This window comes from Desmodus rotundus, chromosome 4 (genome assembly GCF_022682495.2).
Source record: "Desmodus rotundus isolate HL8 chromosome 4, HLdesRot8A.1, whole genome shotgun sequence".
NCBI lineage: Eukaryota > Metazoa > Chordata > Mammalia > Chiroptera > Phyllostomidae > Desmodus > Desmodus rotundus.
Genome location: NC_071390.1, coordinates 157,843,432 through 157,861,474, shown reverse-complemented (window position 1 = coordinate 157,861,474; position 18,043 = coordinate 157,843,432). Strand labels below are relative to the sequence as shown.

Sequence of the window (18,043 nt, the reverse complement as noted above, 5' to 3'; positions counted from 1 at the left end):
AATTATTTTAACTACACTAAAGGAGGCTTCCATTCAAAGAAACATAGTAAGGTATCTCTAAATAAATAATTATCCCCTGCTCTTATCATTTATTTTAAAAAACTTAAATTGTTATGTTAGATTTTTACTTTTTTGATACATAGCTCTTACAATGAGATTCAATCTAAAATTAGCCTAGAACAATCTTTTTGGGTTTTTTTAATCCTCACCCAAGGATATGTTTATTGATTTGAAAGAGGGAGAGAAACATTGATGTGAGAGAAAAACACCAATCAGTTGTCTGCCATACAAGCTCCAACCCGGGACCAAACCGGAAACCTAAGTATGTCCCCTAACCAGGAATCAAAACCGCAACCTTTTGGTGTAAGGGACAATGCTCCAACCAACGGAGCCACTGGCCGGGGGGCCTAGAACAATCTTGACTGTCTACCTGGGTAGACTAAATAACAAGTCTAAACGTGAAGCTGGTAATGATATCGAAACAAAATGGCAATACCTCTGCATCTTCATCGAGTTGCAATTGCTTGGCAGTGGCTTCATCATTTAATCTGGAATCATTTGTATTTTGTGAAGGCTGTATTTCAAAGAAAATCAAGCAAGATCAGCTTAAACCTTAAGTTAAAGATAGGGTGCTTTTTCTTGACTGTCGCTGATTAAATACACCAGTGAGAATTAAGTTTATCAGTAATGAAACAGTCAGTCTGAATGCACACCAGCCAGAACGTCACAGTTCTCGCTTAATTCTATTGAAATGTTCAAGAACAGTGCCCCCCACACACACACAAAGGAAAATCACTTGCAGATTAATGCCTTGGTTTGAGAAGTAGTCTACAGCCCTGCCAACCAGTGTGTGAGAATGATTACACTGTCCTGTGGTGGCACTAATGGAACCAGCAAACACTATTTAGCAGGTTTTAACACAGGGGACTACTTCCACTATAATTTATCTGTATTTCTGCTTCCTAAATTTCCAGAAAAAGGTGAATCCAACATCAGCCAAGGTATAAAGTGTCAAAAGTGTATCATATGTAGGCTCTACTTATAAATCATGTACTTACAACCCCATTTGGAAACAAATTTATTGTCCAATTTTGTCTGGCTGAGATGAACAGTAAAATGCGTTTGCATTCTGAGTATTAAATTTAAATCCTAAGAATTATAATTTTATCTTACAACCTAAATCTTTTCCCACTTTCAAATATAAAAAAATTAGTCTAACTTCCTCATCCTCTAAACTGATGACAATACATTTTGTCCACAACCATAGGGAAATTATTTGCATCAATAAAATATGTTGACCTACTATGACATCCAAATCTCTCCTCTTCTTAGTAACAGTAAATGAACATTCTTCAGCAGCCCTGAACACTCTTGCTTACGTGTAGAACACTCACCTCTTTTCGCTTGCTCGCCACCATCTTCTTGTCCGATCTCCGGACACTTCCAGTTCCAAAATAATCAAGCACTGACGTGGGGCTCAGTTTTATTGGTGATAAAGGCTTATTCTTGGTCTTGGTGTTTTCTTCATTCTTTTTCATGGTTGATGCTCCAAGATAACTATTTGTAGATCGTCCATTCTCTTTCGATTTAGAGGCTGCCTTCTTACACGTAAAGTCATCTTCTTCATCTTAAATGGAATATAACCAAATACTGTTTGATAAAATATCAATTCCAATTATATCAAGCAACCACTCCCACCAGCTTCTTTTCTTTGGTTCAATGATTCACAAGAGAAAATGCCTTTTACTGTGGCCTAATAACAAATCCAATAAAAATAAAAATCTGAGAGGTAATCATGAACACTAGGTCGCTGTGGGGATGGGAGGGCTCTCTTCAAAAGCTGGCGTGTCAGGCCACAGATGAGTGGGTCTTAGTTCCTGGCAAGTACTCCCTCCCTCAATCACTTTGCAGAGGGCCTTATGTACCGGGTATGCTGCTACTCCTAGGTGGCTGCCATCACCAACATGAAAGTACCTAAGATAATGTAAAATTCAAAGACAATTTAGCCTTTCTAATTTGTATATTTATATTAAAATGAAGCTATAAACTTTACAAAGCAGAACTCTTACAGGTTTATGATTACTGAATGTAAAAAGGAATCCACCATTTAAAAAGCAAGTGTATACAAGATATCTCTTAAAGATGCCCATACAGTTTCCTACAAGCCCACTTTTCCTAAAAGTTACAACTCACCCCACCCTCCAAAGGCCTCTAATAACCATTCTTAAGCTGCAACCAGAAGATCTTAATCAAAGCACTATTTCACTTATCTTCAGCTATAGTCAGTCTACCTTCAACTTTAATCAAAAATGTACTCATACCCACAAACAGAGAACAAGTTGACGGCTGCCAGAGGGAAGAGTGATGAGGATATTGGAATTTTTTTAAAAAATGCAAAACTCAGATAAAAATCCAGAATTCCAGCTTATTCTGGAAAAGCAGGAGCTCATGGGGGAGGGAGGATTCATTCACAAATCTTTCCAGCCCATCCAAGGCTTGATATACTTCCAGATTTCAGTTCAGGCCTATGGTAACAAGAGTGGGAAGACTAGGGTCAGTCACTCATACACATGTCCTTCCTTCCTGATAACCAGTCCTTCTCCAACCAGTCCTTCTCTGCCTGTGCCAGAGGTGGAAAAGATGTCCCATTCAGATGGCTTTGCAAGGCGAGGGGCCATTATTATCACATTCCATATCAGTACAACAGCCACATGAATCATCTGTAATGGTCCTATTAGCCATTGGGAATATAATCTGAAACCCCTTTCCTTTCCTCAAAAATAATAACGTAATGAACTATTTTATAGAAACCCAAAGAGTTTCTCATAACTTACAGCTGGTCTGTTTCAAAACCTTAGACTCAGTTAAGCTGTAGCGTAACCAAACCCTAACATTCAACAACAAACTTTTCTATTTAGCAGTAAAAACAAGTTATGTAAATTGCACTTAAAAGAAGATTCAAAACAGCATTGCTAATATCCTGGCTTGAATAAAAAAGAAAATAAGAAAACCACAAAAGTGAGACCTGCAAAGTATAGACAACCAATTTATCTCCTTAGGCAGTAAGTGCAAAATTAAAAGCATATTTAGCATACATAAGGCTTCTAATCTTATCTGAAAGCTTGCTAACCTTTATAGTTTTTATTTGGTTTGCTTTAAGTTCAACATCTGTACTTCTGGACAAGGATTCCCGTCCGGAGGGATTCATTCCCTTAATGGAGAACGATATTAAATTGCTGCTATGAAATAACAGCCCCCGAACTGGTCCCCCCCATCCCCACTTTAGAAATGCCAAAAGCATGAACATTCCATTTCCACTACACCTAGCCATAAGCAGCATGACAGAAAATCCCAGAAGGGAATGAACTCAGTCAAGTACTGTGTTTGTCCCTTATAGTACTTCCTTGATCACTCAAGAAGAACTTCCTTACAATCTAAAATACTGTGTCTGTCCTGAAGAACTTACTTCAGACAGTATCAATCACTGCTATCTGGTACAGCCTCAGAAAGGGAAACAACAGTATTACAGATATTTACAATACGTATCTTAAAACTCTCCTGCAACATCATAAATATTTGCAGGTAACAGACTAGCATGAAATTTCGTGAGATTAGGGATTTCCAAGAACATCAGATTTAAAAGATTGTCGGCAAGAGTGTAGGGATACGGGACCAACACATATGTGACAATGACAGTAAATTTTTCAAAATCTTTATGAGGACAATCTTGCAATATAGGGTGGGGCAAAAGTAGGTTTACATTGGCGAGTACACAAAACAGAGTTTATTCTTGTATTATTATCTATTAATTACTGTACTATTTTCCATACAAACAACTGTAAACCTACTTTTGCCCCACCCTGTATATACCAAAACCTTCCATATGCGCCCTGGCCAGTGTGGCTCAGTTAGTTGGAGCATCATCCCATAAACCAAAAGGTCACAGAGTTGATTCCCAGTCAGGGCACATTCCTAGGCTGAGGACTCAGTTCCTGGTCAGGGTGTGACAAGAGACAGCCAATTGATATCTTTCTCCCTCTCCCCCCTACTCTAATTCCCCTCTTTCTAAAATCAATAAGCGACCTCAGGTAAGGATTAAAAAAAAAAACAAACCCTTCCATATGCATACCTATTACCTGGATAGGTTTATCCAGCAATTTTCTAAGATTCAGTAAAAATAAACAAACAAACAAACACATACACAAAGATATATTTACAAAATGCTCACCACAGCACTGTTCATTCAAAAGTATGGAAAACAGAAGGCCAGAGGGCAAGAAAAGATGAAGGAAAAACTAAGGGACTAAGAGTTTAGACCAAAAACAAGATAGCCTCAAATATATGAGGGGCACTGGACAAGTTTATATTGTTTATAAAATGAGAAAATAAACAACCTAAACATCTATTAATGTGTTCAATCATGAATAGAATTCTATGCAATAGAAAATTATAATGTATGTTGATATTTACTGGCAAAGATATTCATATGTTTAAGTGACAAAAGCAGGTGCCACAATGGGATGTTAAGTGACACCATTATATCCACCTATACTTATCTACCCATTCATATATACTTTTAAATTCATAGTCAAAGATTTGAAAAAATGTTAATTTGGGGGGGTGTGGGGATTATGGGTGATTTTTCATTTTTTCCTTCCTTTTTTCTTAAATGTGTGTATTACACTTGTAATACACACTTGTGTTTTTCCATCTAATATTTTTATAACAAACTGACTATTTCCTAGAAACTCTGACTGCTTAGCTTTCTGAGACAGAAAAGGCCGGGCTTTGGTTTCTCCTTCCTCTCCACTTTTTTTTGCTTACTTCTTTTCTTTATCTATCAGCATTTCTGCTTATTCTGTCACTAGAATCAGAGACTGCAATGGTATTTTTTTTATCTAATTACTATTAATAATAGTTATCATTAGTGAGCATTAAGCTACATGCCACATTCTTTGTAGCATATATCTTTAGTCAACTAGTTCTACCTCTTATTCAATATAATACACTCCATTTTCCACATTCCTTAAAGAACTTCATAATCTTTAGCATAGTAATTCTTGGAGATAATCAGAGGTTCTAACAAATATTTATATACAAATATACTCATCACACAATTAAGAACATGAAAAATGTAGGCCATTGAAATAATAAAAACCAGGGAAATGCTACATAAATTGTGGTCTAGCCATATAATGAATTCGCGCAGTCATTAGAAATTAAGCCCAAGTTTTAAAGCTCAGGAAAAAAAAAAAAACCCTTATGAAAATAGCAAAATTAAGCTGGAAAAAAAATAAATAAAAATGCATCATGCTGTTCTTTTAGGTTAGTCTTTGCACTACATATATATACATCACCCCGAAATGGGGAGCTTCTTTTCATGATCCTTCTCCATTAGAGATCTCTTTATAATTGTGGAGCATAACAGAGCCATTCTCTAAATTTTGGGCTTAGAATACATGAATTTAAACTTAATGTCTTCAAGCTATAAATCCAGAAAATGTACAATACCTAAACACAGACATACTTTTATAAACATTTTCATAATTTCTGAGTGAAAATATAATTACAATGGATTTTCAAGGGAAAAATATGGAAGTGTTCGATATAAAATTTCAGTATGTGTTTCATTGGACTAAGCAAAATTGCTTACATGGCCCCCTTTTCTCTGTTAACCACAAATAAATAGCTCTCCAGGCCCTTTGGAAAGTAGGAGTATTTCTATTGAAATAGTTGTGAAAAATAAAAAATATTGACTTCCTTGATCTGACACTTACTTATTAGTGTCCTGTGACTTGTGAATTTCCCTATACTCTTTACAGTTACAGGACTAACACAAAAAAAGTAAATTCATGACCCAAACACAGATATTCCATATAAATATAAAAGATTCCATTAAGGTGAATATAGAAAAAGAGATATGGTGCTCTATAAAATCACAGGCATATCTGAAAGCATTCTGTCATTTTGCCTTGATAAAACTACAAAACCTGAAAAAAGCAGCGGTCTCGCTGTTACTATAGTATGTATGGCGTCTAAACTGGTTGTCTGAAAACTACTTTAGCCCTTCATATCAAAAAGGCTATACCGATACACTATGGAGAAAAAAGGCAGAAGAGGCTGGAGTGGAGCAAATGCAATTAGCCCTGGCCATGGTGCTCAGTTGGTTGGAGTATGGCCACATACACTAAGAGGCTGCAGGTTCAATCCTGGTTGGGGAGCATTTAGGAGGCAACCCATCAATGGTTTTCTCTCTCCGCTCTACCCCCTCTCCCTCCCTTCCTCTCTTTATAAAATCAGTAAATGTATCCTAGGGTGACGGTTAAAAAAAACCCCACAGATTAGCTGCTTGCAAAAGGCAGTCATTTAGCAGGAGTTTCTGTGAACATCCTCACATAAAATAAATATTTTATGGTCCTACACAATGTATAAAGATTAATATTCCAAATAAAGTTATGGTTGTCTTTCTTTTTTCACATTTGTTCTTATTTTTAATGAGCCTAAATTTGTTCCTGCCTTGTCAGAAGCCAAAGGCAAAATGTGTTCTGTTCTCCCCAGAAACTTGTAATAAGACAATGAAAAATAAATCTAGGTCAAGTTTCTGAGATCTAGCTGAAAATCATGGGCAATTGAACACTCAGAATCTCCCTCCAGGCTTTTTGTCTCCTTATGAAAACAACATTTATTTTTATTTATATATAACATAATTGCAAATGTGGTAACAATCAATCACCAAGTAAACTAGCATTATCCAACATACAACAGAGGAATCACTGGGAGAGAAGATTGCTTTTCCACTCTGAGTTCAATATGTTCATTTATTTAAAGGGATAATAAATAAAAGAAGAGGAAATAATGTGCAGATTCATATAAAAATCTATTTACAGGCCAAGGAAAAAAAAACAATCTAATTGTGGAGTTCATACTGCTGAGAGTTCAGGGTTCTGATTTTCTTACCTTCAGTCTGGAACACACAAAAACCAAATTAATGGAGACTATGCTGGAGGGATCTGATTACAGAGAGGAAAATAATTTATTTAGCAACAAGTCAGAAACTTTTAAAAAGGGAATCTGAGCCTTTTTCTACGAAGTTCCTTCTTAATACTCCTTCAGTCAAAACCCTAAACTGTCATTTTGGTTGTGTAAGTGGAGAAAGACTCATGCATGTGCCAAGTCTTCAATAAATGCCCGTTAGCCAACTGGACAGAAGTACCACTAAACAGACCATTTCTGCACCATTTTTGTGATGAATCAGGTATCTTATACTACAGTATGCAGGAGAGCTCCCCACTACAAATAATTATCTGGCCCAAAATGTCAATAATGCAAAGGTTGGAAACCTGCCATAGCCTTATCAGCAGAAATCCAGTGATGCGCAGACACCCCTTGTTCTAGTGTTCATCTCACCTACCAGATGCAACAGCACCCACAAGTTGTGAAGACCAAAATGTCTCTGGAGACGGCTAAAAGTCCCCTCAGAGGCAAAATCACTCTTGACTGAGAGGCACTGAGTTACAGCAAGATGGACAAATACAAGATAAGGAACAGTGGTACCTCAGACTTGTAAGTACTGACTGAACAGCTATTCATACAAAAAATTGATCATTATAATGGATCATGTCAATTTTGTCCAACTTTGTAAAAAAGCTTCTTTATTTGCCCCTTAATATTAAACAATTTTATTAATAATTCAGAAAGAGACACAACAGGTTTATCAAATTTGTAGAATATGTGAAGTCAGATGATATTAACAAATAAGTGGATAAAGGACAACCAAAGAACTACTGGATTCTTCCTCAGGGAAGCTTTGTGCAACCTTAGACTGAATGCTTTTTTGCCTAGTAAAGTGGTACTTAGGTAATTTAAAATAATTTTAATCTAAAGACTTTAATCATCCTCAAAAATGCTAACCTAGTTTCTTTTCTACTGAGTTTTAGCCCACAAGTCAATATTAATTTTGAACAAGTATAATCAAAAAAATACAATACACTGTGCTAGTTTCCTCCCACTTCAAGGGAATTTTTCTCCCTCAATCACTCCAGGTTTCCCTGAAGAAAAGCTCTCTATCCTACACAGAATCTATTCCTATTTGGTACACAAAACTGTATGCCTCTAAGAATTAGCAAAAAGAATGTTACACACACTTTCCCAGTAGTATTTTCTGCTGCTATTTTCCCCAGTCACACGTCACTAATATTACATGGTAAGCCAGAGAACACCACATTCCCAATTTTTTTTCCCATTTAACATCCCCATAGTAATTATAACTTCAAGAGTACTAACTGCCTCTGGAATTATGTGCTCTATTAAGATAACCAGTCACAAACAATTCTCCACATAGGGGAAACCCCGACCATTTTCAACCAAGTTTCAGCCCCTGATGAAACTGGATAGTAAAAGGTCATCTTTGCCAAACAAAACTCAAGGTCTCTCACTTCATTAAACAGCTAAAAGTAAACATATTTACCCAGCACAACAAGTATTTGGTTTTTACCAACCTACAAGAACATTTTACTAGAGTCAATGGTTAGCTATGAAGATATTTATCAGCAGTTTTTTCCTTTTCCTGTAATTTGGGAGATTAATGTAGTTAAGGTACTTTAAAAATCAATAAACAGTACAAGACAGATTTAATCAGACACAGTGATAAAATACATGTGGTGGAGCTAAATGGTAAACCTGAAGATCTGTATGATAAACAATATCGCCTAAAGATCTGCATAACAACATAAACAAGAGCACTCGAACTAGGTTACTTCCTAAATATGTTTCTCGTTATTTATAAAGCACGTTGCAACAGGAATAAAATGCAAGCCACATATGTAATTTTAAATTTTCTCATAAACTTTCACACTAAAGTAAAAAAAAGGTGAAATTAATTTTAACAGTATATTTTATTTAACCCAATATGCCAAAATTATATCATTTCAACATGCAATTGATATAAAAAAATAAAAATAAGCCCTGACTGGTGTGGCTCAGTGGACTGAGTGCAGGCCTGCAAACCAAAAGGTTGCCGGTTTGATTCCCAGTCAGGGCACAGGCCTGGGGTGTGGGCCAGGCCCCCAATATGGGGAGCGTAAGAGGCAACCACGGCATTGATGTTTCTCTCCCTCTCTCCCTCCCTTACCATCTCTAAAAATAAATAAAATCTTTAAAAATTTTTTTAAATTAAAAAATAATTTTCCTTTTTTCGTACTGCATCTTTGAAATCAGTACTTGATGCTAAAACCACTATCAACTCAGTTTACTCACATTTCCACAAGTAACCAGCGGTCCCTATACTGGACAGCACACATAACGTAAATGCCGTGAGTCCAATACAATTTCTAAATCACGGTTACTCAATAAAGAGAGAGCCTTCAGCAAAAGTGAAGTGTCTTTGGCACAGTCTTTAAAGGCAGATAAAAGCATAGAATGAAGTCAAAACATGAGTTAATACTCACAGAGCATTTACTGTGCGCCAGGCCCTATTTTAAGTGCCTTTTAAGCATTACCTTATTGACCATCACAGAGGCCTCTGATGCAGGTGCTACTAACTGTCACCATTTTCCAAATGAGGGAACTGAGACACAGGGGAAGGTCAAGGACAATCTAACCCAGGCAGTCTGACTCAAGAGCGTATGCTCTTTTAAACACTACACAGGCTATACTGCAGGAAAAACACCCAAAATAACAAAGGTTGGTGTATAAAAGATAAAATATGAAATAAAGCAAAAATTCTTTCTTTTGGAATTAACAGTTGTTAAAGCTAAATTATGTCACATAATCCTTCCCACAAGAAAACCCAATCTCCAAATGTTATAATACAATTTTAGGTTAGAATTTTTATTTTTACCACAAATGTTTTCTTTAAGTTTATGAGGGTAATGTGAATATTTATTCATGAGCCAGTATTGAAAAATTATAGTTTTAACTTAACAAAAAGTAAAGAATATTAAAAGAATTATTAAGTTCAAGAACATCGCAGTTTGTGTATTAATTTCAAGAAGTTGCACTTTTCAATTGAAACTCATTATATTTCTGATTTTATTATGCTAATTATAGTGTGGACTTCTTTTTAACAGTTTCATTCTCTTTTACAGAGGAAAGAAAAAGGAATAAAAAATATTCCCTCTCTTCACCTACCATATTAAAGAATAAAAAAGTATGAGAAGATCAAACAGGCAAGAAAAGAGCTAGCTTCTTTCCTGTTTCTCAGTTCAGAAAAAGCAGGATACTATGTAATACTGAACATCTTATGAGATGGGTGCAAGGCACTGCAAGACTTTTGGCTGAAGCAAGGACAATGCTCACTTTCACATGGACATGACACCAGCAGAATGACATAAACACTGCCTAATGTTTATAAAAATGTCAGGTAAATGCTGGATGTCTCTGCAGAAAACGATATTCAAAACCACCTGGTCTGAAATAAACAATCCTGTGTTAAAGAAAATGTGATCAGAGCTTAAACTGTCTGACCCTTCTGTGTACCTAAAAGCACACAGAGCGATAGCCTTGATCCACAGTTGAAGGCCACGCTGTCTGCTCACTAACCGTGGTGGCTCTGCAAAGCCTGATCACACCACCTTCAGTTACATAACAAACCTATCAACATACTGCTTTTAGTATCCCTCCCACACATTCAACACTCCACCCAGGTAGCCACAGCGGGGGTGGAGGGGCTCGTAAAGCAAGAGTTCATTTGCACAATGTGCCTGAGCAGACATTTAGCAATAGAACAAAAAGGTTAAAGAGTTAATCTGCCACCTGCCATAATGAAGAAATAACCCAGCTTACCAAAAATTTTACAAGTAATGTATTCCCATCATTTACAATTTGTCTTCAATCATGAACAATTTTATCAAATATACAGTCCCAGAGAACCCACGAAGCTCACCTGTGGGCTTCTTCAGTTTTTCTTTTTCCCTCTTCCTTTTGACCACCTGTTCTTGTATGCGTCAGGCACTGGGTCTGGCCCTCTCACAGGTACCACCCCGTCTAGTCTTCCCAACAAGCCTACGCTACCCATGCTCCTGTTCTACAGAAAGCAGACACTTACTGAGCTTTAGCTCCAAGTCACACAGCTGTCAGAAGGGAACCAAGGATGTACCCTCCAGGCAGGGTTTCAGACCTTCCAGTCTCAGGTTTCTTCTGCAACACAAGGGGTTCCTTTCTTGTTTCATTCCCTACTTACTGACCGATTTATCTACCATGTGCACCTTCATATTCTCAAGTAATGGTCCACACAGGTAAGCAAAGTTTTAATGTTACTCATATCTCTGAAAACCTTGACCTTTATCTGAAACTTCCAATAACATTAAAACTTTAGGTGAACTGTATGGTATGTGAATTATATCTCAATGAAGCTGTTATTAAAAAAAAAAAAAAAAGAACCTTAAGCATGCTAATAACGTTAACTCTTCAATTATCCTAAATCAGGGGTGTCAAACTCATTTTCATGGGGAGCTACATCAGCTTCATGGTTGCCTTCATAGGACTGAATGTAATTTCAACTCCTTAACAGCTAAGGAACAGTTACATTTATACAGTCCTAAAATTATATTCGGCCCCCTGAAGGCAACCGTGAGGTTGATGTGGCCCCGGTGAAAATGAGCTTGACAGCCCTGCCCTAGACAATAAAAACCAGCGATAGCATGGCTGGATGAAGGCCACAGGCAATCCGAAAACTGAATCTGTAACTCATCTACCGAAACGCTTAGAGATCAGCCCCTTACTATGTTAACTTTTCTATTTAATTTATTGACTTGAGAGAGAGAGAGAGACATCAATTTGTTGTTCCACTTATTTATGTGTTCACTGGTTTATTCTCATATGTACCCTGACCAAGGATCAAACCTGCAACCTCGGCAGATCAGGATGATGCTTTAACCAACTGAGCTACCTGGCCAGGGCCTGCTAACTTTCTGAGACTCTCATTAATTCATTCCTAGATTAATGTAAGTGCTTCAACCTCCCTAATTATGGTTTCTCTACTCTCCATCCCACCCTGAATACTAATCTAGCATTGTAGTGATTTAATATTTATATACATTACAAAATGATCACAATAAGTCTAGTTACCATCTATCACCATACAGAATCATTACATTATTGACTATATTCCATATGCTGTACATGACATCCCCATGACTTACTTATTTTATAGCTGGAAGTCTACACCTCTAAATGCCTTTCACCTACTGCTCAATCCCTCCCCTGGCAATCACCCTTAAACACTATTTCCATCACTCACAACTCTGTTTAAAAACTTTAATAGTTCCCTTTTCCCTGCTACATTAAGTCTAAAGTCATCTGCCAAACTTTCAAGGTCTACCCCAAACCAGCTTCACCTACCTCCCACTCCTCATTATATGGGCAAGCAATCTCTTCGCTGTCCTATGAACATATCAAGCCTTGTGCTGGATGCTGTGCTTTAAATAATCCCATCTCCTTAACCTGACATGTTCTTCTCCACCATCACCTGCTCATCCTTCCAGGGCCAGATCGAACCTTACCTTCGCCATCCAGCCCTCCCTAACTACTGCATACTGCCGTCCCAGTTAACTCCTACAGTACTTGGAATCCTTCGTCATCTTTTAGATCCCTAGTGCCTATATCTGAGACATAAAAGACACTCAATAAATGTGTGCTGAATGTAAACTGTAACATGCTGTGCCAAAATAATGTGGCTTTTACCCTCTCACTTCAAATCAAGTGTATTCACTTCACTAGCAATATAAGTAGAAGAGTGCAAAACTAGTAATTTCAGAGGTTTTCCTCAATATGAACAAATCAATAAGGTATGAGATGTTCTCCTGGCTCCTTCAAACATTTCTATATAGGAACCAATTCAACAGGCTCTGGGAGTTTGAAGATGAACAGAGCTGACCTTCTATTCCTGCTATGGTCTCCTCTGGGAGTTAATGATGCTAGAATCAAATTTACAGCCAACGGATCTGAGTTTTCTCCTAGGAAGACAACATAACTCAGGGCTCCTCCCCGGAGAAGAATGCTATCTATGAAACAGTGATTTATATTTTAGAAATGTTACGATTGGTACATGCTTATTTATAAATGTCTTTGCTTTTTGACCACTGAAAAGTAATAAAACAAATTTAAGTACAAAAACAATCTTTTTTAAAAAAATTTATTGGAGTGACAGTAGTTGATAAAATTATACAGGTTTAGGTTTCAAGTGTACAATTCTGCGATACATCATCTGTATATTATTGCATTGTGTGTTCACCACCCAAGTCAAATCTCCTCCGTCACCATGTACTTGACCCCCTTCACCCTTTTCCACCTTCCCTCTGACACCCTTTCTCTCTGGTAACCACCATACTGTTGTTGTCTGCGTCTATGAAAAAAGCAATCTCTTTTTTTAAATGCCAATGCTAAAATCTTTAGTGTCACCAGAGAATACCATGAATCTAGGTTACAACTGTGCCAGATTATAAATCACAAGTATGAAAATCATTATATACCTAGATTATTATGATTTTAGCATGCTAGATAAAAATTTACATAAAAGTTACAAAACAAGCCAACAACATTTTAATATATGATTCAAGATAGAGTTTCAACTCACATGATGAAATACAGAGCACTGAAAAAGTGTTCCATTTCCCACAGAAAATGACAGAGATAATTACAGCCTCCCCCGGATGAATATAATTCAACAAAGCAAAGAAAGAAGCAGAAATTCAATTCAATGTGAAGGAGGTACATTCAGACACCAGTGAGAGGCACAAGAACGTAACACACACTACTTCTCTCTGCAACATTCAACGTATTTGGCACCCTTACCTGTTTCTGAAATGTATGTGACAGGATGCTGTCGGAGAATTTTACCAGGTTTGGGAGACAATGGCAATTTTTCTGGTTGCTTTTTGGCATTTTTTTCCTGCACTGACTCCTCTGGTTCTGAGTCTGTAGGTGAGAGAGGAAAATAAAACTTTGAAAGAAATATAACACAGTATGTTTCTAAAGCAATTATCGTTAACCACATCCTCCAGGCCCTCCCTTTTGAAGCACATCTCTTCTGTAAGTCTCACAGGTTACTTCTACCCAGTGTTCAGTCTTTTACTAGTTTTCTATGGCTGTTGTGACAAATCGCCACAAACGTAGTGGCTTAAAAAAACACCGAGGTTTTATCTTACAGTTTTACAGGCTGGAAATCTGAGTCTCACTGGGCTAACATCAAGGTGTCTGCAGGACTGAGCTCCAGTTTCTGGGAACTGCCAGCATTCCTTAGCTCACGGCCCCCTCACTCCATCTCCCACATCAGGCAAAGCCCTTCTCACTCTGCCATCTCCCTGGTTCTCTGACCTTCCTGAACCTCTCTTCACTCACTTCCCCTGCTTCCCTCTCCCTGGTGACTACGCTGGGCCCACCCAGATTATCCAAGACAATCTATTTTAAGGTCATCTGATTAGCAACTTTAACACCACCACTTTATACTTTCCCTCTGTCATGTAAACTAACATAATCACAGGTCCCAAGAATTCGGGCAGACATCTTTGGGGCCATTATTCTGTCTACCACCACCTACTTGCCCAGAGCGTTTAAATATAAATCAGGACAAAGTACAAGTATACAGGATAGTGCCTGGCACAAAATAGGTGTTTCATAAACTTTAGTGTCCTCCATCTTCACCACGCATTTAGAAACCCTGTCTCATACTGCTCCAAACTGTATCAAACAATTAAACTTCCAGTTTCCAAAAAGACGGAAATGCATGAGAAATGGGGAGATGTACTTCTTTCAATCCCTAACGATATACAGCAGTAAGACTCACAATAAACACTCAAGTACTTTTAGAGTTGAGTCAGAATTCTTTGCTATCACTGTCAAAATCTTGACAATCTATAAATACTTCCTTAGGTTACATTTTTAGTTTTAAGAATTCATGCCAGATGGGTCTTCTCCCCAAAAACAAAACCTAAAACTTTCTGAGTTCTACCATTATTTAAAGATATAAAAGGCATACATAAAAATTCATTTTCCCCATCTTAAAATTATATTCAAAGAAGAGCTTTAATTGTCCTATTTTAAATGCAACAAAAAAGGACAAGCTCAAAAGCACAAAAAATTAAAATTTAGATCTGTTTCTAAAGCAATATTCTAAGGTACTATTTTTCAGTTTCAGTTTCAAAGCACAGCTGGACAAGAAGGCAATAGTTTTTTAAATAGTAAGTCAAAGTAAGTTTGAGACATACTATATACTAGACCCTTCTCTGAGAAAACCTTTAATACAATAATACACATAGGCTCTGACAAATTTTATAGTATAATAAAATTGTTTTCAACTTTATTTGAACAAAGAGCCTTATTCTCACGGCACCTAATTATCACAGATAGCTGCGTGTCTCAGAACACCAGTTTGAAAAACTCTGTTCTAAGGGATAGAAAATAATTTGAAAACTTTAAAGCTCCTCTATAGAAATATTACCTGATTCATAGATGATCCTCTTTTTCTTGTTTGATTGCTTCTGTTTAAAGTCATCCTCTTTACAAGAACTATTTACCTATAAACATTACAGTATATAATTAGAACACAGAGCAGCCTATAAAATTTAGTAGCTGTTTTCCTCCTTAGGCTCAGGCTCACTGATTCTCAACTGGAAGAAGTTCTGCTGCCAGGAGACGCTCCTGCTAGTCATCACTGGCAGCGAGGGGGCGGGGGACGGTGTAGGTTTAGTGGCGTCTAGTGGGTGCACTAGGGATGCTACCAAACATCATACAATGCACAGGACAGTCATCCACCGAAAGAATGATCCAGCCTAAAATGTTAATAATGCCCTAATTATGCTAAAGAATAGGCCAAACGATAATTGCATCCGATGAGAAAGAATTATAGAAAAAGCTGTATTATTATCCAGTTCCACTTTCAACACTAACCTATGTATGACAAAGAGTAAAAAAGGATGTCCGATATCACAAGGTAAGTACTTCCAGAAAATGACAGAGACGGAAATAAAAGCTAAGGAGTTATGAGTCTACCACAACCCAACGCCTCTTGGAAAACTAAATAAAACCTGAGCAAAAGGTATTGTTTATATATTTTGCTTACACATCACATTTCTAACATATTCAAAATTTCCCAAAAAACATCATGAAAACACACAGGAAAAAACTGACTATAATCAACTATAAGGTAGAAATATGTTCCTAGCCATTATAATAAAACATCAAAATACTAACTTGCAAGGAAACAAGATGAAGGAATGAAGGAACCCTTATAATTCAAACACACCACTGGACTAGAGGACAGAATTAGAAGCGATTATTACAACTCAACAGTAAAAGAGGGTATCTGAGAAAGGAAAGAACCCCAGAAAAGGAGTCCCAACTCCTGTTGGTAAAGTAAGCCCAATTCTGGGCTGTCTCCTGAAACATGTTTGCATGGAACAACTAACTACAAGGGCCCTGCTAAGGTTAAAAGAATTGAACAAAGATTTTAGTTGCTGCCCATCACAGGGAATACAAGAGTTTGGAGTTGGAGTTCAGCAAAGTTAAGTACCTGCTAGATCCAAAGCACACTCTTTAGAAGAATATAATAGAATCGAAAGTACCTATACTGTATCATTCATACTGTCCACGGTAAAAACTACCATACAGAAAAAATAGGATAACCTATGATGGTTAATTTTATGTGTGAACTTGACTGGGCCACGAGGTGCCCAGATATTTTGAGTGATTTTATGAGGATGATTTGCAATAAACTTAACATTTAATTTGATTCAATTAGATTTTTCTCCCTAATGGGGTGGACCTCACCCAATCAGCTAAAGGCCTAAGGAAAACAAAAGGCTGACCCTCTCCCAAATATAAAAGAATTCTTCCTTCCTGTCTTCAAGCTGAAACATCAGCTTTTCCTGCCTTCAGACCTCAACTGAGAAATAGGTTCTTTCTGGGTCCCAAGCCTGCCAGCCGTCAGATTAGAGTAACAGCACTGGCAACGTCGGTTCCCGGGCCTCTGGACCCCGACTTGAACCGTTCCATCAGCTATGCTGAGTTTCTACTCCCCAACTGTAGGCCTGAGGCCCTGTCAGCCTCCACAATCACATGAGCCGATTCTTTACAATAAACGTGTTTACACACATACATACACACCTCCCCACTAATTCTGTTTCTCTGAAGAACCCTGACTAATAGCGATTTTGTTACTGAGAAGTGGAGTAGTGCTGTAACAAATACCTGAAATATGGAAGTGGCTTTGGAACTGGGTGATGGTAGAGGCTGGAAGAGTTTTGAGGTCCACGCTAGAGAAAGCCTAGACTGCTGGGAAGGGCCTGTTGGTACAATGTGGGCATTAACAGTGATTCTGGCAAGGTCTCAGGGATAAAAGATGAGAGCTATAGAGAAAGCCTCTGTCATCTTAGAGAATGTATGTATGATCATAATGCTGGTAGAAATATAAACATTAAGGGCCGTTCTGGTAAGGTCTTCAACAAAAATGAGGTTACTGGGAACTGTAGGAAAGTCAATCCTTGTTATAAAATGACAAAACTGTTGTCCACGGGGGACAAGCAAAAAAAAAAAAAATAAAGCTTTCCTCCAACGCCTTCCCTCACAAGAAGTCCAACACCATTTACCTGGGGAAGAGGACTCACGTCTCTACAAGCAAACTTTGGTCTTAAACATAAAGTTGTAACAGCTGAAAAGTGTCCCATCTCCACTTCAGGAAACACCAAGCTATAAATTCAGTAAGCCACGGTGATTAGAAATAATACCGTATTACTTTTCTTCCTCTGCTAAATGAGTCAAAATCTGTATTTACTCAAAGTTCCCTCAAGTCCTACTAAGTCTAGGAACTGAGCTGACTTAACTTTTCACACAACTGTAAATTGTGTTTGGAAAACTGACCTTGATTTCCTTTATTCCTTTCTTTGCTTTTAAAGCTTCCTCAGTGGACTTTGCTTTCTCATTCTTCTTTACCGTCTCACTCGCAGGTTTCTTTCCACTTGGTATAACCCCGAAGAATTTCCGAATATCCTAAAAGCAAAAAAGGAGGTTCGTAAATAAGCATTAACTGCACAAAATTCTCATTTCAATT

The 18,043-nt window shown here is 37.5% G+C and overlaps 1 protein-coding gene across 1 annotated transcript in view; it reads right to left on the bottom strand.

Annotated features, from left to right (window-relative positions):
- The window catches only part of RFC1 (replication factor C subunit 1), a 62,475-nt gene that overhangs the window by 30,248 nt on the left and 14,184 nt on the right, over positions 1 to 18,043 (bottom strand). The window contains exons 2-6 of the mRNA XM_024573638.3: positions 17,854 to 17,982; positions 15,437 to 15,512; positions 13,792 to 13,914; positions 1,395 to 1,627; positions 497 to 574 (exon numbers count right to left, since the gene is read on the bottom strand). Coding sequence (XP_024429406.2) covers positions 497 to 574; positions 1,395 to 1,627; positions 13,792 to 13,914; positions 15,437 to 15,512; positions 17,854 to 17,982 — 639 coding nt within the window. The remainder of the gene's footprint in view (positions 1 to 496; positions 575 to 1,394; positions 1,628 to 13,791; positions 13,915 to 15,436; positions 15,513 to 17,853; positions 17,983 to 18,043) is intronic.